Consider the following 22,436-nt stretch of genomic DNA (forward strand, 5'->3'; position numbering starts at 1 on the left):
ACAGTAACTGGGACCATGGAAGAAGTGATGAAAATTATAGAGGGAAATGCCAGGAGATGTGGGAACACTTTTTTTTTTTTTTTTTTAAAGATTTACTTATTTTTAGGGGAAGAAGGGGCAGAGAGAGAAACTAAGAATCTTAAGCAGACTCCATCCTGAGCGCAGAGCCTGATGCAGGGCTTGATCCCACAACCCTGAAATCATGACCTGAGCCAAAACCAAGAGTCAGATGCTCAACTGACTGTGCCACCCAGTCACCCCTTTTTTAAAAGCACTTTTATAGGGGCCCCTGGGTGGTTCAGTGGGTTAACCGTCTGCTTCGGCTCAGGTCATGATCTCAGGATCCTGGGATGGAGCCCCGCATTGGACTTCCTGCTTCCCAAGGAGTCTGCTTCTCCCTCTCCCTCTGCCTCTCACCCTGCTTGTGCTTTCTGTCACTCTCTCTTGTGGACGTCACTCTCTCGCTCATGAACAAATAAAGACTTGAAAAAAAATTAAAGCACTTTTATAAAGTAAATGAAAAGCTAACAATTTTTGGAGATTGTAGGAAAGGAAAATAATTTTCCCTCTACCCTTTTGAGTTCTTGGCGGAGAGCCCTGTCATAAAAGATTAATAAGAGAAAAACAAAAATAAGCTTATTAACGTGTTTGCCTCATGTATGTGTGGGAGCTATCCAAGAGAAAGTGAGTGACTCCCCAAGATGGCTTAGAATTCAGACTTAAATGCTGTCCTAGTCCTAGTAGGGTAAGGGGAGTGGGGATTTGGTGTCTCAGGAGGGAATAAATGATTTTCAGGAAAGATGAAGGGGCTCTTGGGAGAATAGATGGGTGGTGTGATCCTTTGTGACAAAGTCTGAGTGCAGTGTCAACTACTGGTCTCCTTTCCTGGGATACAACCTCCTCCCTGGTTGATGGACTCCCAAGGGGACATGACAGCTGAGGGCATTTAGGAGGACCTGTCTTGAGATGAGAGAGGGGGTTCTCAAAGAAAGCTTCTCCCTGCATTTGCTGTTTTTCAGGGGACTTCAGCTCAAAATAATATGTCAAAGTGGCATATTTTGTTACCCTTCAAGATTTTTGTCCAGATAGTTAAAAATTATGATTAACCCATCCAGAGAATTGTCCTGTCCTTATTTTCTTTTGTATTCTTCATGCTTTGACCTTATTAAGAATTGGCTCTTGTGCTTTATTCCTGAACTCATTTTTTAAATAGAATGTATTAGTGCAGTTTGAAAAGGCCTGAAGAGAAGTGTTTTCTTTTTGTAGTGGAATTGCAGCTAGGAACTAAGAATAAAAGACATCCCTCTTCTAGGGACTGTGGATAATCTGGGAAACCATTGCCCTCCTAGGTCACTGTTACTATCACCGCCTGCCCAATGGTACTTGCTCCAAATTGATCATCTGTACCTTTTTTCAGACCCCACATCTTGTTAACCTCAATGAGGACCCACTAATGTCCGAATGCCTGCTTTATTACATCAAAGATGGAATTACAAGGTATATTTGTTTCTTTTGGTCACTTACTATTTTCTTTTCTCTTAATTGATGGAATAACTAAAGGGAAGTTACTTGTTGAAAAATTTGTTGGAATGATTTGCTGTTTTTCGTGTCTAAAATAGTTACAAACTCTCTTGGCTTCCCAAATGATATAAGTGCTTTAGCCATCTGAACCAGCTAACTTGTAGTTTTCCCTAAAAACCCTAAGTAAAAATTTTTTTCCGTAACTTCTTATATGAATTCATTAGGGAGATTAGTTCACGCTTGTCTTTTAATAAAGCTGAGTGAGTTACATTGATGTATCCTTGCTCCTTGGTTTCTTATTCTAATGTAGGGAGGTTGATCATATGTGAAAATAAAATTTGCAGTTGAAAGCCTCTGATAAAAAGAAGCGATACCTTTTTTGTACATACCAAAGAATATTCTTTGGGAGAAAGGGGTTCATTGTTTTCGGTGCTTTTTGTGTCTGAATTTCCCTGGGAAACACTTTCCCTTGTGTTCAGGGTTGGCCAAGCAGATGCTGAGCGGCGCCAGGACATCGTGCTGAGTGGGGCTCACATTCAGGAAGAGCATTGTGTCTTCCGGAGCGAGAGAAACAACAGTGGGGATGGTGAGAATTCCTGGCGTAGCTTTTCCAACAATCTTTTCATTCTATATAACTAGAAATCCCCAGGGCTTGCTATTCCTGTCTCTCTCAGTGATACTTTCTTGTACAATCTAATATTTGAAAATGGAGAAACCTGGCCTGCTTACAGATTCAGGGAGGGACGTAGCTATTTTACATGAAAATAGCCTGGGCTAAAGGAGCCCTTTTGTAACTGCCAAGAACTGAGGGGGACATAGGCAATTAGGCTTGGTCTTGAATGTTAATTATTTAATACCCAAGTAAGAAAGGAACAAATATCCTGGGTAGTGGGAGATTTGAAGGGCCTCTGATCTTAACCCAGAACTTATTTTTATCTAAAAGGGAAGAAAAAGTCAATCTTGATTTTTGTCTGGGTTACTAACAAAATAATAATCTAATAGTATTTTTTTACTATATGACTCATTCCTTTAATCAGAATGTTAGCTGCTTTTGATTTTACATTTCTGGTTAGTACCTATATCTTAGACTTAAGATTCCTGATGGTTTTCAGTTTTATGGACTGAACTGTCAGATATCACCAAGACTAGCATTTCCCATCTTCTTCTGAGGTTTGTCAAATTCATTTAAATGTTTCTCTTAGCCACGCCCCTGGTTTTGATATCCTAAAATGAACTACTGTGTAGATGCTCTGCCACTTGGTTGGTTGCACAAATGTATTCCCAGGACCCTGAATCTTCATAGTCATCTTCTTTCCGCTGCTTTATTCCACTGGCTTGTGATGCTAATACTGGTTTGTTCTTTTTAGTTATTGTGACCCTAGAGCCCTGTGAACGCTCAGAAACCTATGTCAATGGCAAGAGGGTGGCCCAGCCCGTTCAGCTACGCTCAGGTGAGACTGGGAAGGTTGTTTCATTTTTTTTTTAAAGTGCTTTGCTTTCTCCTCTTCTTTTTTTAAAGATTTTATTCATTTGTTTGAGAGAGAGTGCACACAAGTGTGGGGAGGGGCAGAGGGAGAGGGAGAATGTGGACTCCCTGCTGAGCAGGGAGCCCCCCACATGGGGCTCCATCTTTGGGCCCTGAGATCATGACCTGAGCCGAAATGAAGAGTTGGACACTTTGACCAACTGAGCCACCCAGGCACCCCTGAGACCAGGAAACATTTGAAGTCTGTGTGAGCAACTCTTGAATTTTTAACCCTTTGTTTAAAGACTCAAGTATAATAGCATTAGGATTTCTGTTCTTATAAAACTCCAGAGGCTGTCTTGTTGCCTTAGGGAAAGGGAGGGAGAGTGAGGTTATTAACTTAGATGGGTCTACATTTAAAAAATGGCTTCTTTTTTTTTTAAAGATTTTATTTATTTATTTGACAGAGAGAAATCACAAGTAGGCAGAGAGGCAGAGAGAGATAGAGGAGGAAGCAGGCTCCCTGCCGAGCAGAGGGCCCGATGCGGGACTCGATCCCAGGACCCCGAGATCATGACCTGAGCCCAAGGCAGCGGCTTAACCCACTGAGCCACCCAGGTGCCCAAAAAATGGCTTCTTAACTCTGTTTCTGTTCTGTGGTAGGAAACCGTATCATCATGGGTAAAAACCATGTGTTTCGTTTCAACCACCCGGAGCAAGCACGGGCAGAGCGGGAGAAGACTCCTTCTGCTGAGACCCCCTCTGAGCCTGTGGACTGGACGTTTGCCCAGAGAGAACTTCTGGAAAAACAAGGGATTGATATGAAGCAGGAGATGGAGAAAAGGTAATGCAAAATATGATGTGGCCCCATGACTGTCACCTCTTTAGAACGTACAGTGTATAGCCCTCATCGAACAGGCCAGTGATTTCACAATTTATTCCTTCCTCTCTTGCTTTTTTTTCCTTCTAGACTACAGGAGATGGAGATCCTATACAAAAAGGAGAAAGAAGAAGCAGATCTTCTCTTGGAACAGCAGAGACTGGTAGGAGTCCATCCCGAATCCTCTGTTAGGAAGAGGGCAGCTTGCTGTCATCCCTTCCCTGTTCCACAGATGAGCACCCGCCCAGCTGCTTGTCTTCTCTCACTGATGCCATGTGCTGCTCTCTCATTTCCTTAATGGAGAATGAACTTACATCTCCTGGTAGCCATAGTCTGAAAAAGTGTCCATAGAGGTACAGTTTCGTGCCTTTTATGTCTTCAAGTTAAATCTTTAGTTCTAGCAAAACCAAGTGCTTTCTGCGGAATTAGTGGGAGCTTCTCTGGTAGGCTCTGCCTCTTGATCGTGGTTTCCGAGTATGCGTCAGTGGCAATTCTTTTAATGATGGTTATATTGAATATTGAATTTGGCGGGTGTTTGCCTTGGTTTTGTTTCTGATCACCTGATAGTACTAATTCTCTGCTCTTGGGCTGACTTGGGGATTGTTCTTGTGCTGGGCAGACTTTTTTTTTTCTTTTTCTTTTTTTAGTTAAACTGTGTCTAAAAGTGTTGCTGCACAGTTGCATGTGTTAATCCTTTTCTGTTCCCCTGCATGGAGTCTGAATTCTCAATAAGGGTCTCCGTGGCGTGTGGGATGACAGGAGAGACAGGGACTACACAGTCAACTCAGTTAGGAGAAGGAAGCCTGGTTTCTCCAGGCTGAGAGAGATTTGGGTAAGCAGCTGAAAAGTTGGTTTAAGGTTGCAGCTTATAATGCTAATAGGTTTATTTAGCATTTTATGATCTGCATTGCTTCTCCAAGTTTGATAGAAACTGAATCTCATGAATAAATAAGTTGACCCACTAGTTAGATTATCATTTTTAAAGCTATCCAGCTTTGGTTAACAAAGCCCTGGTCATAAAAAGCTTCTTCTTGGCATTCATTTGATAGGTAAGAGAAAGATACGATAAACCTTTGGGTACTATGGATACAATTTAGGATTTTTTAAGATTCACAGACTTCTTCTAAGATGAAGAGAAAGCTGGGATATCGGTTTCTTCCCTTAACATAAAACATAGCATCTAAAATACTGTGTGTAAACTGCAGCCTTCTGGTCATGCTCTGCTTTGGGGAAAAGAAGCTGGTGCTAAATAGGCCAGAAATACCAAGGGCTCGAGCAAAAGCAGGCTTTTCCAAGCCCACTCATTTCTTAGGCCTGGCAGTGTGTTAAAGTTAGTTTGTTATCTTGGAAACTATAGTGAAGTCCAAGAAAGAATAAATCAGGTCTGGGGGGCAAGATAGTAGCAGTGTTCAGATCCCTTTATGAGATCTAGTTGACATTCAGTTTTTAATGAAAACAGAAGGATTTGACTGTAGTGTGGTAGGAACTTGAAAGGTTTGTGACACATGAGGAGCCTTTTATCTTAATAATGTAAAATCTAATAACATGCCTCTGATGGTCTGTGAGAGATTACATGAGGACAGGTATCATTAAACTGTATGTATCATTAACAGTAGTGCCTTGTATTTGTATAGTGCTTTATAATTTACAGAAAGCTTTAACATCCAGCATTTTTGGGGGGGTTCCCCAAAATAGCCCTCCTTGATAGGTGTATGTATAAATAAAATGAGTAATATTACCTCCAATTAATAGTTGAGGAAACCAAGGAAGAAACATGGTGTCTTGCTCACTCTTAAAACACCTGTTAAGTCATGGGGTCTGAAGCTTAATCTTGGGGCTTCTGAATTGCTTCCATGTTCCTTCTGTCCAGTAAGAGCAGTGCTTCTTCACCAGCGGGAGGCCTATTAAAATGCATATGCTGAGTCAGTAGGTCTGGGGTGGGACCTGAGAGTCGTGGTTGCTCACAAGCTCCCAGGTGATACCAATGCTGCTGATCCAAGACCACCCTTCGAGTTCACCAGGTGAGATAGAATGATGGCGGCTGGTGCTCTCCATAAGCAAGCACTGATGATCACTCTTTGCTCTGAAATAAAGATGATGACCATCAAATAAAGAGAAAGTAAATGTCTCTAAGACATACTTAGTTTCCAGGGGACACACTTAGTCTGCAACTGATCAGGTTGGGGCTGTCCTGTGTTCTGTGTATCTAAAGAGCAAGCTAGGATTTCAAGAGTAGTTACTTAAAGCAAGGAGGTTGCTTTCCTCCTGAGTCCTACTGTCTATTCCACTCAGATTTCTTGTCCTCCAGAATTGATCTCTAACGCCTTAGCCTGAGGAATATCTAGCAGTAACAATACTGACTGGGAAATGTATTTTTATGACCCTTTATTGGTCAACCAACAGATACATTTTGAATGCACCCTATGAATAAGCACTGAGAGGATACAAGAATAATCATTCAGTAAATACATATTTAATATTATATGTAATCATTTTTGCATAATGACAACATTAAATAATAGAATTTGTTTTTTGAGTTTTCTATTATGGCAGTTCCCCAAATGCGTCATATCATCGCACTGCTGAACGTTCTCTTCTAGTTACTGCTCTGTTACACACTTGGTCTTCTCTGTGCTTGCTTTCTCACTTACCTTTTTTTTTTTTTTAAGATTTTATTTATTTATTTCACAGACAGAGATCACAAGTAGGCAGAGAGGCAGGCAGAGAGAGAGGAGGAAGCAGGCTCCCTGCTGAGCAGAGAGCCCGATGCGGGACTCCATCCCAGGGTCCTGGGATCATGACCTGCGCCGAAGGCAGAGGCTTTAACCCACTGAGCCATCCCGGCGCCTCACCTATCTTTTAGGTCTCTTCTTTCTTCTTTCTGCACAAGCTTCCTATAGAGTCTCTTCAGGAGGCCTTTGCATTGGGATTTCATGAAAGTGGAAGCATCATTTAGTGACACGAATTGGCCAGACCGGAGTAGTTTTTCCAGCCTTGTAATAAGTGAATCTAAATATCTTTAGATCTTTTTTGACATGAGAGAGGTGTACATCTTGGCACATAAACTTTGTATACAGAATTTTTAGTATCATGGCCAGTGTGTGATATGGGGCCATAAGGAGAACATATTCTACAAAGACAATATGGTAGTATTTTATTTTGTCGTATTTATTGGGAGGGGTTTGGGGAGAGACAGAGGGAAAAAGAGAGAATCTTAAGCAGGCTCCACGCCCAGCACAGAGCCCGATGTGGGGCTTGATCTCACAGTCCTGAGATCACAGCCTGAGCCAAAATCAAGAGTTGGATGCTTATCTGACTGAGCCACCCAGTCGCCCCCATGTGACAGTATGTTTAAAAGAATGACAGTTACGGCCATTGAATTTGAGTTCTTTTGGATTTATGTAGACTTTCCTATTTATTTATGTTTTATTTTAGAGTTTAAGGACCTAATCTCTGTCTCCCAAGTGTGATATGAAAGGAGTGATTAGAGTATTTGTTATTTTTTAGATTAAGTAGGATTCATTTTATCCTTGAGCAGTCTTGAAAGTAAAAGAAAAGAAGTGGGGCGGGAATAGAGTGAGACTTGTCAGCTACGTGGGAAGAGTCGTATGTTATGTTCTGTAAAACTCTGTCTGCGCATACTGGTGAGAAGAGCTTTGGTGGGAGTCAGGCACATTGTTTTCTCTAATGTTTATTAATGTCCTCTTTTATCACTTCAGATTAGACATTCTGAGGTTTAAACTAAAAATGAAAAGAAAATAGTGTAAAGTCTAAATTTAACTCTATCTGCTATTTGTTAAATTTTCAGCTAGAAAGGGCTATTTAATGGGTTTAGTACCTATTTACAGACCAATAGAAATAATACAGATCAGCACCTCCAAATTCAGGGACCAGATTATTGTCCTTACTGTTAAACGTTATTTTTTGGGAAATAATTGTACATAGAAAATAACTGTACATAGGACTCTTTGGCCTAGAAAGCAAGATACTATTTTACTAGAGATAATTTTGGTAATCACAGCCAAGTAAAAGAGACTATTAAGATTTTTTTTCTAACTAGACTATCCTGAACTACTCTTCTAAGGGAATAGTTTCTTTTCCAAGGAACTTTTATTTCCTGAATTGAAATTCTTCCTTAAGCCTTCCTTAATTCCGTAGGAAATTCTAAATCTAACATTGTTTTTATGTAGCTCCAGCATTGCTTTCATGTTATAAAGATGTGCTTGTATTATTTAAGAACAATTGATTATTATCCAGATAGCCCTTAAAGACCAGTTAGTTGGGCAGTCAGGTGCTGTTTTGCTTCTTAGTTTGTTTTTAAGATTTTATGTACTTCTGAGACAGAGACCGAGAGAGTGCGGCAGAGAGAGAGGAGAAAGCAGGCTGCCTGCCAAGCAGGGATCCTGACTCAGGGCTCAATCCCAGAAGGCAGACGCTTAATCACCTGAGCCACCCAGACACTCCTGGGCTGAGGTTTTACTTGGGCCTATAACAAAAGTAAAAAAAAAAAAAAGGCAGCCTGACCGCCCAACTAACATTTTTGAAGAAGAGGTTAAGTGCAAACATAGCCAGAAAGACAGAATTAGAGACAGCATTTTAAAGTGGATCTGAGTTTTATGTGCTGATAGAGAGAGTTGTCACTTAAAGTGATACTCCTCAAATTGCTAGAAATGCCATGGGTTTTCATAAATAAAAAAACATATTTATTAGGTCATATTTATCAAAATATTTCTTGGGGAATTTTAAATGAATGTTTAAAAAAAGTGTATTTGCCTAGCTTTATTTATGTTCTGGAAACTTCTTAAAATTTTGGAAGTGAAGTGTGTATTGGTTTAAGTGTGTGAAATTAAAACAGCAGACCCACCGTAAGGACCCTTTTTTTATGTTTCCTTGTTCTCTAGATAACAAACATTACTTGTATCAATGTAGCACATTGATTTAAGGTGACAAGAGAATAGTAAATCCAGTATATGCTCATGGAAGGATTAGTTTCAAAACTCACTTGTCTTCTAGAAAACAGTTTGGTTGATAAGAACCCCGTGTGGTCTGCTAATAGGGATTCATTTTTAACATCATCCCTGTTGACTGCTTCTTTTTCTACTTTCTCCTCTTCTAACTTTTCTAGGGCTGCTCTTTTTAGTAAAGCTAAACAAAACGTGGCATCCTACAGCCTTACTAACCTTTGTTAATCCGCCTGCTCGTCACATCTTGTATGGCATCTGTGCTCACTCATGGGGGAGAGAGTTTCTGGAAGAAGCAACAGCAATAACCAAGGCAAATGTGGGGACTTGGCTGCATGGGGTGTTAGCATGTGTGGGACGTAGGTTTTACTGCATTTCCGCAGGTGTTACTTCACAGCATTTTGTTAATAACGTCACGTGACCTTAGAGGGAAATGTCACTGTATCAATCCTCCTAAGAAATTGGATTGCACTTTTCATCACTTAAGCCAGAAAGTGAGAATTTGCATTAGTGTTACTAAACGAGCAAATCTTAATATTAATGACCTATATATACATAAGCCTTAATAAACTTGCACACCACTTAGGGGGTTTTTTATTTTATCTTTTTTTTTTAATTGATTTATTTATTTTTTGGTTTTGGTTTTAAATTTGGTTAAGGATTTTTTTGCTTGTCTTTTCTTCAGTTTGATTTTCCTTTTTTACATTTTAATTTTGGTTATTTCGGGGCCATTTTTTGATTTTGTTTTTCCAAAGGACGCGGATTCTGATAGCGGGGACGATTCTGACAAGAGGTCCTGTGAAGAGAGCTGGAAACTGATTACTTCTCTGAGAGAAAAGCTACCTCCCAGCAAGTTGCAAACCATTGTTAAAAAATGTGGCCTCCCTAGCAGTGGGAAGAAACGAGAGCCAATTAAAATGTATCAAATCCCCCAAAGGAGGCGCCTGAGTAAAGATTCCAAGTGGGTCACCATCTCAGATCTTAAGATTCAGGCCGTAAAAGAGATATGCTATGAGGTTGCGCTCAATGATTTTAGGCACAGTCGGCAGGAGATTGAAGCCTTGGCCATTGTTAAGATGAAAGAGCTTTGTGCCATGTATGGGAAGAAAGATCCCAATGAGCGGGACTCCTGGAGGGCAGTGGCCAGGGATGTCTGGGACACTGTCGGTGTAGGGGATGAGAAGATCGAAGACGTGATGGCCAGCGGTAAAGGCGGAACTGACGTAGATGACCTCAAGGTTCATATTGACAAGCTGGAAGATATTTTGCAAGAAGTAAAAAAGCAAAATAACATGAAAGATGAGGAAATAAAAGTCCTAAGAAACAAAATGCTCAAAATGGAGAAAGTCTTGCCACTGATTGGATCTCAGGAACAAAAAAGCCAAGGAAACCACAGAGCAAAGGAACCTATTGGTGCTGGTGTCAGTGGCAAGTCTGAAAGTGACGGAAGCAGAGGGGACAGTGGAGAACTTGGGAAAGAAGAGCGCGTGTCCCAGCTGATGAATGGGGATCCAGCTTTCAGACGCGGACGTCTGCGTTGGATGAGGCAAGAGCAAATCCGCTTTAAGAATCTGCAACAGCAGGAGATAGCAAAGCAGCTGCGTAGGCAGAATGTACCTCACAGGTTCATCCCTCCTGAGAACCGCAAGCCCCGATTCCCCTTTAAGAGCAACCCCAAGCACAGAAACTCTTGGAGCCCTGGGACGCATATCATCATAACAGAAGATGAGGTCATAGAGCTTAGAATCCCAAAAGAGGAAGACGGAAGGAAAGGAAGTAAAGAGGAGAGCCAAGAAAAGGGGAGTAGAGCAACTTCTAAGGATCCCCAGTTACCGTGGGGCTCTCAGGGCGCGCGAAGTCAAGATCACATCCAAGTTAGCAAGCAGCATATTAATACTCAGCAACAGCCACCTCAGTTACGCTGGAGAAGCAATTCTCTCAATAACGGCCAACCGAAAAGTACACGCTGCCAGGCATCTGCCTCCTCGGAATCGTTAAATTCCCACAGTGGTCACCCTGCTGCCGATCTGCAGACTTTCCAGGCGAAGCGCCATATTCACCAGCACCGTCAGTCTTACTGTAATTATAGCACTGGAGGTCAGTTAGAGGGCAATGCAGCCAGTTCCTTCCAGAAGCAGACGGACAAGCCCAGCCACTGTAGCCAGTTTGTGACACCTCCAAGGATGAGGCGCCAGTTTTCGGCACCCAATCTCAAAGCTGGTCGAGAAACCACAGTGTAAATGACTGGACAAACTTGGAATCTTGGGGGAGGAAGCAGGCAACGTTAGCTCATGATTTGAGTTGGTTCTAGCCTTGGCCTTGAGTTCCTGCTCTTTACGTTATGGTTTTCATGTTGCGTTCCTACAAATCCTAACTGATTTTAATATTGTTAAAACATAAAACACTGGTAGACATTTCAACACCTCCCTTTTGTTTGTACATGCCATAAATGGGCAGTTTCTGGAATTTTGGACAAAACACTGAGACCTCCCTTCTTTTTCTGAGACTTTCCTTCATTCTTGGTGCCTAGATAATACGCTTACTTACACAGACTGGTCTTGTTTTGGTGTAAGTTTGTTATGTTTTTATAATGTCTGTAAACTGATCTGATATCCAGAAGGCCCTGCCTCTTGGTTTATGCAGACATTCAAAAGGGGAATTTGATACTCAGAATTAAGTATCTGTTATTTCCCCATAAATGTTAGATATTAGTTGAATAACACTCAACCAATGTGGACACAGCTTTGGATTTCTCATCCATGTCTGTTCCTGTCTTTAAATATAATTGGAATTTTCATAAGCCAAACTGAATGTCTTCGGACATAGTTTATAGTATACAACTTTGCATCCTTCCGTAGAACTTCCCCCTCTTCTTCATATTTTACATAGAACTGATGCTGTAGGTTTGTTTGTGTTTTTCTTTTGAATGTATCAGTATGTGTATGAAATTTGTGTATGAAATCCTTACAATGGCACCATTTCTGGATTTGTTTGTAGTTTGCTTTTTGAACTTTAACATATCATTTCTCATATACGCAGACACGCATGCACGCACACACACACACACACACATACACACTCACACTCTGAACCATTCACCAAATCATGCCAACAGAAATGCCAACAAAACACTTGTATGGCGCTTTGAGCAGCGTGTTTAAGTTCACAGGGAGGTTATTTGGTGGAGAGGGAAGAGGTGGGCCGTGGGGAGAAGCCACAGCGTGTGGCTCTGTGCTGTTTATTGTCAGTAGATGAGGAGATCATGAAATAAGTTAACTTTGGTTGGATTGACAATAAAGGAGATGATGTATAATAAACCATTCTTTGCGTAACAGTAGTAATGCTCACAGATGCTCAAGCAAGGAAAGAAGTCCTAATGAACTTCTTATTGTATCAATACCTCATTTTACTGTGTCGTGGTCTCAGTTTGCCTCACTGGAGAATCCACTAAAAAAGATGGATATTGATGGGAAGAAAAGAATGGTTTTCTACATCCTTCCTCATCTCTTGAACTTATCAGCAACTTAATTTTAAGAGGCAGTGCAAAGAGCCAGAGATGTCTGTGCTACTGCCCGACTTTGTGGTGACGACTCCTCTAAGTCACGGAGTCCCCTGCCCAGCCCTTGCCTTCCAGACGATGTGGAATTGCATTCAACAGAGCGAGCAGCATTCAAGGAAGCCTTCAAGATTGTGACGATACGGTTTTCTTTTCCTTTGCGTTTGGGCTCTGTGCCTTATTAGAACACAGTATTTTTAATCATAGTATTTTTTTTTTTTTTATTTTTTGGTTTTTTGCTTCTAAGAAAATGCTTTCTTAATGCACAGAAAGTTGCTTCTTATTAACTTTGGGGATACTTTTGCTTCCATAGCTGGAACGGTTCTAGTCTTCAGCTGAGGTTTTATGGCAGATTAGACAGAATAGGCAGATGGGGAATGATGTTTGTAGTGCGTGGACTTAATTGAGACAATCTCCTGTACCGTGTGGTCTGAATGACCTCACTAGGCTACTTCAGATCGGTCACTTCAGTGCATCTTGTATAAGCCCCAGTTGCTCTTTATGATTCCTAGAAACATATATTACTTGTTCGTTTCTTGCAAAAAATTCATTTTCCATGACAGGTTTCCCCTGCTATCTGAAAGTAGAGTGTTTCTGTGAAACCTCTCATGAGCTGAACATGGTATAAAGTGAAGAAGCCATTGCCATTAATTTAAATGGAAAACATTTTTGAGCATTCCCAGACTCAAAAAAATAAGCTCTCTTGGGCTTTTCTGATGCCTTATGACACATTTTGCTGGCTGGTGCGCAAAATGAATGGCGAGAAAGCACAGATGCTCACAGACACATTTCAGAGCTCTGGTGCCTGGACGTGAGCTCCGGTGTGTGTTTCCCTGGAAGAGAGCTCGGTGCGGCCACTAGCTGCTTGGGATGTGCGTTGCTACCTCTAAACTAGCTCGTGCAAAACAAACACACTAAATGCAGTTTTTCGTAAAAGCGAAACTCCTCTTTGAGTTTCCTTCAGTTAGCAAAAACAGGTACTAACATAGGTCTCTCATAGAAGCGGAGTGGCCTAACACACACTTTCAAAATGCAGGTTATACCTGTTTTAATATTAGTAATAATTGCCTCAGCTTTCACCTCTGTACCAAAGGTGGGCTCTCATTTCCCTAACTTGAAATACCATAGGATGGGTCCATACATTTTCGTTTTTATGGTGGCCTTTTAATCTTATTATGAGCTGGTGCCTCCCTTTCCTGCTAAACAGCGGGAGTACATTTCTACTGGAGATCAGGTAACATTACAGAATGAAGAGTAATACAGCATTTTCATTTACAAACGTGGGTTGTGGTCAGCTCTGTGCCCACATTGATAGCTGTGTTTGTGCTTCATCTGCTGATCTAGGTGCCCTCGAATTGCTGAAATGTTTAGATCTCTAAAAGAGCCCTTAATTTCAGATGACCAGAAGGGAAAGAACCAAGGTTGGATTGATTACCACATATGTGCCCTCCTGCATTTCAGACCAGATGCTTGTCTTAGAAAGTAACTTTGAGTGAATAAAATGACTTCATTGGCTTTTTTACTAAATAAGCTACTAGTGCCGTGCTTTCTTGAGACACTGGCATAGCTTATATTGCTTTGTTTTTAAATTTGACAGGATCTCTCCCTAAGCCTAAATGCTACATGGCCAAAGAGAAAAGGTCATCAGTAAACCGTTACTGTATTATTGAAATATTCATAGCTATTATCATAGAAAAAATGGGGAAAGTGTGCTACTGAAATTACCTAGTGGTCTGAAAATTATGGAAATGTGAAGGAGTGCTAATTACTTAGTATATACTATTTGTACACCACGATGGTATTCCCTGAAGAGTTGGAGACATTCTGTTCATCCAGTAAGTCTAAACCGGAGGGCTTTTCCTTCCTTTTTGCCTCTAATTCTTTCTAGCCCTTCAGATTGTTTTCTCCGTTCACTGGGTATGCAATGAATGGGGATCGTTTATTCCATTGAAGTGACTTGAAGTGACCTCTTGTGCTTTAGGTGCAGGTTGATGCCGAAACTAAACACAACACAGCCCAGAGTTTGCCACACTGATGTCTGCATTAAAGGCTGTCAGACTACAGGAAGTTACATAGTTTTGCTCTGGTCAGCTCCTGTGCTCCTGTGCCTGACTGGCTCTTTGTAGACTTGCCTTAATGCTTGTTCAAAAGCCTGGAAGGATGGGAAGCTGCCGTGTCCTGGGGTGAAATGTCCCGTAGTGAAGACACCTTCTCGGGTGCAGTGTAGAGCCAGCTTTTGTCCTAAACTGTTAGAGCCCGAGTCTGCATTCTGAGCAGTTTTCGTAATTGTCCAGTTTGTCATCTTTCCAAGATTTCAAAATCTGCTTTAGCTACTTCGTTTGAACCACTCTAGGTTGTGAAATGTATTGGTTTCCTGCCATCATTACTGTAAAAAGAAGTTGTGAGTCTTGTTAATGAACTATGGATTTCTCCCCCATTTCTAAAACGAAATGCTTGAAGATTGTCTTTGAGTGTAAGATCTACCTTTTCAGAAAGGGAGAGTTAGTTTGTAATGTTAGAAAATAAAGTCCTCGTTCAATAAAAGTTGAAACCATCTTTTAAGAGTGTGATTTCTCTCTGAGGTGGGAAGAAGGAAAAGTGGAAGAGGCTGGTGCTAATTAAGTCTGATCTTGACTTTTGGAAGATGGTTGCAAACCACATCTTTTTAAAAATGTATTTCTGCATGAATTTGATTGATTTAAAGATTTTGCTTCTGTTCCCTTTTCTTTTTATCGAAATTCTATCTTAAATGGTATCTTTGACCCCTACTTTTTGCCACATTTTATTTAAATAAAAACTTGTCTAGTGTAAATTCAGTTTACCTTAACTGTGTTTTCAGTCTTTTTACCATAAAACCTGAAAGTTTTTACAATGAAATAGTATAGTTTCCTTCATATGGATAGAAACTGAATTTCTACAGAGCTTTTAGCTACTCCGTTTAGCTTCTCTTTCTCCCCTTAATTGCTGCTCTTCTCCACCCAGAGTATTCGTGGTGGGCTAGAGGTGATGTGGGATAAAGCAGAAGAGTTTTCTGGAGTGAGCCATCAGCCTTAACGATCATTTGGACATGACATTTTTTATATTGAAAAATGACATAGTCATGTATTACAGAGTAAAATACGAAATCTACATGAGTCTCTTTTTTTCCCCTGTGAGTTTAGGATATGAAATTTGGAACTTGAGAAAAATGACTTGGATTGGTCTGCTGCAGGCCTCGTACTCTGTCCCTCAGGGTACTTTGTATTTCTCTGCTTTTGGAGAAAGTGGTGGAAAAGTTGCCAAGACCTGACGGACCATTTCTAGGGTGACACACATGCTGCCAGTGTAGTATAAGGTGTACAGTGATGGTCATGTACACAGGGGGAGAGCTGGGAAACGTGTGTGAAGGGGGAGGCCCTGAGCCCAGAGCAGAGTCCCAGAGCTCAACTGGGAATTTATCCAAGTGACGAATGGTGGGCTGAGAGGGGAAGCACGTCAGGTACGGCGAACCGTGAGTGCCTGCCAGTAACCCAAGGTGGTCAGAGCAGCCGCTGTGTGCCAGCGAGAGGTAACAGATGAGGAGGACCAGGGGTGCCAGGGCCGCATCATGGCATGCTAAGGAGTTGGGATTTTATCCTGAGTGTGTTCGGAAAATAACAGATGATTTTATACAGGGGGATTGCACAATTCGAGTCGCCTTTTATAAATGGTTAAAGTTTCAGTTGGAAGGAGGCAAAGTCAGAGCCCAGTGACCCAGTTGAGAAATTGCTGTTGGGACTAAATGAGCGATAATACTTTCTGAAGCAGGGACAAAGGAGAGAAGGAAAGACTCTGATCAGAGGTAGAATCAAAAAGTCAGCTTGTGGGTGGGATGAAAACGTGTGTATGACCTGAAAAGTGACGAATGTTCTCATGTGGATCATGGTTGGAAAATAAGTGAGACCAAGATGGCGCTAGGGGACTGGGAGAGAAGAGGAGGCGCTCCCATGTAAGAATAGGTGTGGAGGGGGGCGCCTGGGTGGCTCAGTGGGTTAAGCCTCTGCCTTCGGCTCAGGTCGTGATCTTGGGGTCCTTGGATCGAGCCCCACATCAGGCTCTCTGCACGGCAGGGAGCCTGCTTCCCCCTCTCTCTCTGCCTGCTTCTCTGCCTACTTGTGATCTCTCTCTCGCTCTGTTGAATAAAATTTAAAAAAAAAAATCTTTAAAGAATAGGTGCGGTGGGATCCCCAGAGGGAGAGGTCTGAGGCCGCATCCTCATGGTGCCGGTGCCGCAGGTGGGGAGCAAAGTTAGGGGTTGACAAGAACCGGGCGTGGATACCTCCCTTCCGGCTATTCCTTGCTAATTATAATCTGCCATTAAAAGAGGAAGGCAGTGTTAGCAAAAGGAGCCAAGTCTCTAATGTCAAAAACAGACCTAACCAGAAACCCCGGAATGATGACATTGATTTTGCCTTAAGTGCCGCCTCCTGGGACATGCTCCTGCGTGCCACTGGCATCTTCCTGAGATCTCTTCTCCCCTTCTTTCGCTTCCATCCTGGACCCTAAGCCGCTGTCCTCACAGCAGCCAGTACCATCTTGTGAAAACAAAAATCAGATCCTATCAGTGGCCTATGGTGGCTTCCCATTGTGGTTTAAACTCTAACCTTCTTACCGAAGCCTACAGAGTGTTCCATGTTCTGGCTGCTTGCCTGCCTCTCTGACTTCATCTCTTAGCAGTCCCATACTGCAAGCACTTTGGACTTTTTGTTCCTTGAACATACGCCAAGTGTGTCCCCACCTCTGGGCTTTTGCACTTCCCCAGCACTGGGGTCGTTCTTCGCCATGTGTGACTCCTCTCCAGACCTGCACTCCCAGGCACTGCTGCTGCCCCAGCCCACCCCAGGCCAGCTCTCACAGGTTAATAATGACAGCCTGTCACAGTCTCCGTGCTCGTCTGGTTCTTCCATGGGAACACAGACCCACTGAGAACAAATGCCTCACCTGTTTTAGTAGCTCTGCGGTTCCCCTGTACACGTTACCCAGAAGAATGCTTCTGACCCTGATGCTCATCAGGATTCCCTGGGGGCCCCTGAGAACAGAGAGTGCTGGGCCCACCTCCAGAGTGTCTGATTCAGGAGGTCTGGGGTAGGGCCTGATAATTTGCGTTTCTTTTTCTTTCCTAGAGAAGGGGGAGGTCAGGGCCAGAGGGGGAGCGGGAAGGAGAATCCTAAGCAGGCTCTGCGCTAGACCCGAGCTGAAATCAAGAGTCACACGCTTAACTGACAGAGCCACCCAGGTACCTCATAATTTGCATTTCTCATAAGTTCCTGGGTGATACTGATACTGCGGGACCAGCAGCCACCTCTGAGAGCCACTGATCTAGAACGGGGATTGGCAAGCCTTTTAGGTAAAGGACCAGATAGTGAATATTTTAGGCTCTGTGGGTCCCATGGGCTCTATTGCAACTGCTTAGCCCCACGGGCTCTATTGCAACTGCTTAGCCCCACGGTTACAGCTGAAGAGCAGCCGTATGCGAAGAGTGGGGGTGGCCACGTTCCAGTAAGCGTTTTATCTCCACCAAGTAGGCAGGGGCTGGATTTGTCCAGAGGCGGCTGTTTGCCAACCCTGATCTAGAAGCTAGTCACTTTTTAAAAGATTTTACTTATTTATTTGACAGAGACAGACACAACAAGAGAGAGAACATAAGTAAGGGGAGCTTAAGGGGGAGAAGGAGGCTTCTCATCCAGCAGGGAGCCCGATGCGGGGCTCCATCCCAGGACCCTGGGATCATGACCTGAGCTGAAGGCAGAGGCTTAACCCACTGAGCCACCCAGGAGCCCCTCTTAACCCCATTCTTGCTGAACTCACTCCAGTGAGACTCTCGTTCTGCGCCACCACACTGAAGCCACTCTTCTCAGGGCCACCAAAGGTCTCCACAGTGACAAACCCGGTGGTGTTTCTCAGTCGTCTGCTCTGACCTCAAGACGCCAGCACACAACTATGACCTGACAGCCGTATAGCTGACCGGCAGCCAGCTCAGGCAGACATCCAAGAGCCACCCTGAGTTTCCCCCCCTTTTTTTCACAGCCCCGGCCACATCAGCAGTAAGCTGTGGTTCCTCTATCTGTAAAGCACACCCCAGCTCCATCCTCTGTTCACCTCCTTTCCTGCTGACACCTCGGGTCACCTGCCGCCATCTCCCTCTGCACCGCTGTGCAGAGTCATGACTGCTGTCCCCACGCTTTCTTCCACAGAGGGTGATGTTTTTAAAACATATACTAGACTCATATTACTTGCTGGCTGTAAACTGCCCAGTGGCTTCCCTTAGAATGAAATCCACGGTCTTTACCATGTCCCATAAGGCTGTCCGTAACCCAATCCATCTGCCTCCTTCACAACTGCATCTCTGAGCCTTCTTCCTCACTCCACCATACGCGTTTTCTTGCTTTTTCTTAAAACACACCGGGCTCCTTTCCCTCTCAAGACCATCGTACTTGCTGTCAGCTCTGCTTTGATTGGAATCGTCACCACTGCCACCACTCCCCCTGGAGATCTCTTAGCATGCCTGCTTAGATCTTTGATTAAATGTCCTCTCAAGGGGCACCTGGGGGGCTCAGTGGGTTAAGCCTCTGGCTTCAGCTCAGGTCATGATCTCAGGATCCTGGGGTCGAGCCCCGCATCAGGCTCTTTGCTCAGCGGGGAGCCTGCTTCTCCCTCTCTCTCTGTCTGCCTCTCTGCCTACTTGTGATCACTCTCGCTATCAAATAAATAAGTAAAAATAAGTTTAAAAAAATTTTTTAATTTAAAAAAAAAAGTCCTCTCTGCAGACAGACCTTCCCTGAGCACTTAATCTCAAAATTCCTCCTGTTCCTCTCACCTCCCTATCAGCCCCCATACCTACTAACCTTTTTTTCCTTCATACTATTTCTCGGTGCTGAAATTGTGGTTTATCTTGTGTCTTTCTACTATTGATCGTCTCTTTTTCCCTCACCAGGGAGACTTTTGTCTTACTTAGCACTGCGCCCCCAGCATCTGCATGGAGGAAGAGTGGTAGTGGTTGAGACACCGGGCCTGGAGTCCAGCCGCCGGAGTTCTGATCCCTATATCCATGCTTACGAACTCTGATCTTGCCAAATTTACTGAATTTCTTTAAGCCTTTTTTTCTTTAACATGAGGGTAACAGTAGTACCGTCTTCCTAGGGTTATTGGGAAGATTCAGATAATCTATACAAAACATGAAGTGCAGTTCCGGGCACAAAATAAGCTTAAAAGCAAGGATGGGTAGGAGAAAGAAAGTTCTAGAAGTGGGAGCAGCCACTGTAGTACCCTTATAAACGTGGGGATATATCTATGCAGTTGGGACTTCTTACAAACACAATAGACTACTGATAAACGTATTATTATTTGGTGTGCTTTCCATATCCTAGTTTCCACCAAGAAATCAACAGAACAACAAGTCTGTTTACCCATTTGTTGAAGGAAAATCCAATACTTAGAGTTTTTGTTTTTTTTTTTATATTTTATTTATTTATTTGACAGAGAGAGATCACAGGTAAGCAGAGAGGCTGGCAGAGAGAGAGAGAGAGAGAGAGGGAAGCAGGCTCCCTGCTGAGCAGAGAGCCCGATGTGGGACTCGATCCCAGGACCCTGAGATCATGACCTGAGCCGAAGGCAGCGGCTTAACCCACTGAGCCACCCAGGCGCCCCAATACTTAGAGTTTTTCTGATGACGTACAAAATGTCCTTGTTGGAAGCTCACATATAGCCTAGTTTGGAGAAGAGGAGGGCCAGTTCAGGGTCTAATGTTGATATTTGGATTGTTGACTGCTGACAGAAATTTTCCCAAGTCAACTGCAGTTAAAATTCTAGCTCCATAGTGTTACAGGAAATCTTTTTATGTCCTCTTTGCTGCCACTAAAGCATAACCAGAGCTTTTAATGGGAAGGTCATCTTCATACCTTAACTGTCAGAATCAGAGGATTTTGTTTTTATTGGTAGTTTGACCAGGTTGTAAACTGATTCTTGAAGAAAGCCTCAAAAATAAGTTAGTCCTAAAAAGCTAAAGTTCGGGTGCCGGGGTGGCTCAGTCGGTTAAGCATCTGTCTTCGGCTCAGGTCATGATCCCAGGGTTCTAGGATTGAGCCCCATGTTGGCTCTTGGCTCAGCAGGGAGCCTGCTTCTCCCTTTCCCTCTGCCCCCGCTCATCTTTTTCTTTCTCAAATAAATGAAATCTTTAAAAAGCTAAAATTATGTGACTCCGCTTATATGGGACACTAACAGTAGTTAAAATCCTAGAAAATAGACTGGTAGTTGCTGGGGGACGGGGAAAGGGAAAATGGGGAGTTAGTGTTCAGCGGTTATGGATTCTGCAAGATGGGAAGAATTTTGGAGGTGGTTGGTTGGTCGTGACGGTTGCCCAACAGTGTGAATGCATTTCACACCACTGAACTGTGCACTTGAAAATGGTTCAGATGGTAAATTTTAAGTTTCATGCATTTTACTAAAATAAAAAATTGGGGGGAAGCCTGAGTGGCTCAGTGGGTTAAGCCTCTGCCTTTGGCTCAGGTCATGATCTCAGAGTCCTGGGGTTGAGCCCCAAGTTGCTTCTCTGCTCAGCAGGAAGCCTGCTTCCTCCTCTCTGTCTCTACCTTGCTCTCTGCCTTCTTATGGTCTCTATCAAGTAAATAAATAAAATCCTTAAAAAAAAAAATTGGGGGCAAATGAAAAACGAAAAAACCTTAAAGCTAAAATATTAGCTCTTTTCCAACCAGAGGGCTTTTAGGTTCCCACCAGAGAACTTTTAGATAAACAGTCATCTTTCTCTTTTGAAAGGATCCCATAGAACATACAGGTTTTTCTAAGGGAAAAAAAAGTGCCCCTTCCCCCGCATTTTATTTTGAAATACTGCAAACATACCAAGAAGCTGAAAACATAGTATAATGAACCTTCATATACCTGTAATTATGTATTTTTTCTGATTCATTTGGAAGTTGCAAGCATCACACATCTTACCTCCAATACTGCCTTGTGTATCTTCTAAAACCAGTGGTATTCTCTTAATATCATTAACCTCTCCAAGAAACTTAGTACTGATTCAGTATTATGTAACACAGGGTCCGTTTTCCAGTTTTCCTCATTGTCTGAAAAGTACAACGGTGAGAAGCGCGTGTGGTTTAGTCCCAGTCTCAAGCACAGTTCATGTATTACAGTTGGTCGTGATGTCTCTTTTCTCTTTGGTTGCATAAGTATTTTTGAATAGGCTACATTTTGATTAGTCTAATTATTTCTCAAGATTAGATTTAGGTCAAGCGTGTGTGATAAGAAAGCTGTCAAGGTGACACTGTGTACTTCCCTCGTGTCCCGTGAGCGGACAGAATGTTCAGTTGTGCTCTCACCAGTGATGCTAACGTTTATAGATGTCCTGTGACCTTTCCCAGCTCTTCCTTTGTCTTATTCACAGGCGTCCAGGCGCCGCTCGGGATCGGGTGGCTCTTCTGTTCTGCATCCAGCTTTCCCCCAGTTGCTCGAGCTTGTGTGGCTGATTCTTGCCAGATTCAGTCGTGCTGTCCGGGGTTGCAGGGTAGTTTTTCTAATTGCCGTTCCTCTGCATTTACTTCGTAGCTGGCTTCTGCAGGGGAGCAGAAAAGAGCTTCTCCGTTTCCCCCCTTCTTTTAGCAGCACTGTGGACTCCTGGATTCCTTTTAATACCCAGCATGCTGTACCATGGGTTTTTTTTTTTTTTTTTAAGATTTTATTTATTTATTTGACAGAGAAAGACACAGCGAGAGGTGGAACAGGGGGAGTGGGAGAGGCAGAGGCAGGCTTCCCACCGAGCAGGGAGCCCGATGCAGGGCTCAGTGCAGGGCTCTATCCCACCTGAGCTGAAGGCAGATGCTTGACGACTGAGCCACCCAAGCCCCCCTTATGTTTCTGCTACTGTTCTTTACTGGCTGCTGGGCTTCGGTGCCCTTTGGAAATGGCCCCAAAGAGTTTGAACACTTCTTTGCTTTTTGGCGCAAGATATTCTCAGCTCACCTTGTACTTTCCTTGCTTCAAACCTGGAATCAGTTGTTTTCCCAAGAAGCCTTGGTTCCT

The 22,436-nt window shown here is 43.0% G+C and overlaps 1 protein-coding gene across 5 annotated transcripts in view; it reads left to right on the plus strand.

The window, feature by feature from the left end:
- The window catches only part of KIF1B (kinesin family member 1B), a 145,957-nt gene that overhangs the window by 74,896 nt on the left and 48,625 nt on the right, over positions 1-22,436 (plus strand). For 4 of the 5 annotated variants that reach the window (XM_044237126.1, XM_044237128.1, XM_044237129.1 and 1 more), the window contains 5 exons: positions 1,418-1,497; positions 2,001-2,107; positions 2,889-2,972; positions 3,650-3,830; positions 3,957-4,029. In XM_044237126.1, coding sequence (XP_044093061.1) covers positions 1,418-1,497; positions 2,001-2,107; positions 2,889-2,972; positions 3,650-3,830; positions 3,957-4,029 — 525 coding nt within the window. Of the gene's footprint in view, positions 1-1,417; positions 1,498-2,000; positions 2,108-2,888; positions 2,973-3,649; positions 3,831-3,956; positions 4,030-9,582; positions 14,940-22,436 lie in introns of those variants that run through there. The other variant, XM_044237131.1, reaches the window with a different exon arrangement.

This window comes from Neovison vison, chromosome 2, assembly GCF_020171115.1.
Source record: "Neovison vison isolate M4711 chromosome 2, ASM_NN_V1, whole genome shotgun sequence".
In the NCBI taxonomy this organism is placed as follows: domain Eukaryota; kingdom Metazoa; phylum Chordata; class Mammalia; order Carnivora; family Mustelidae; genus Neogale; species Neogale vison.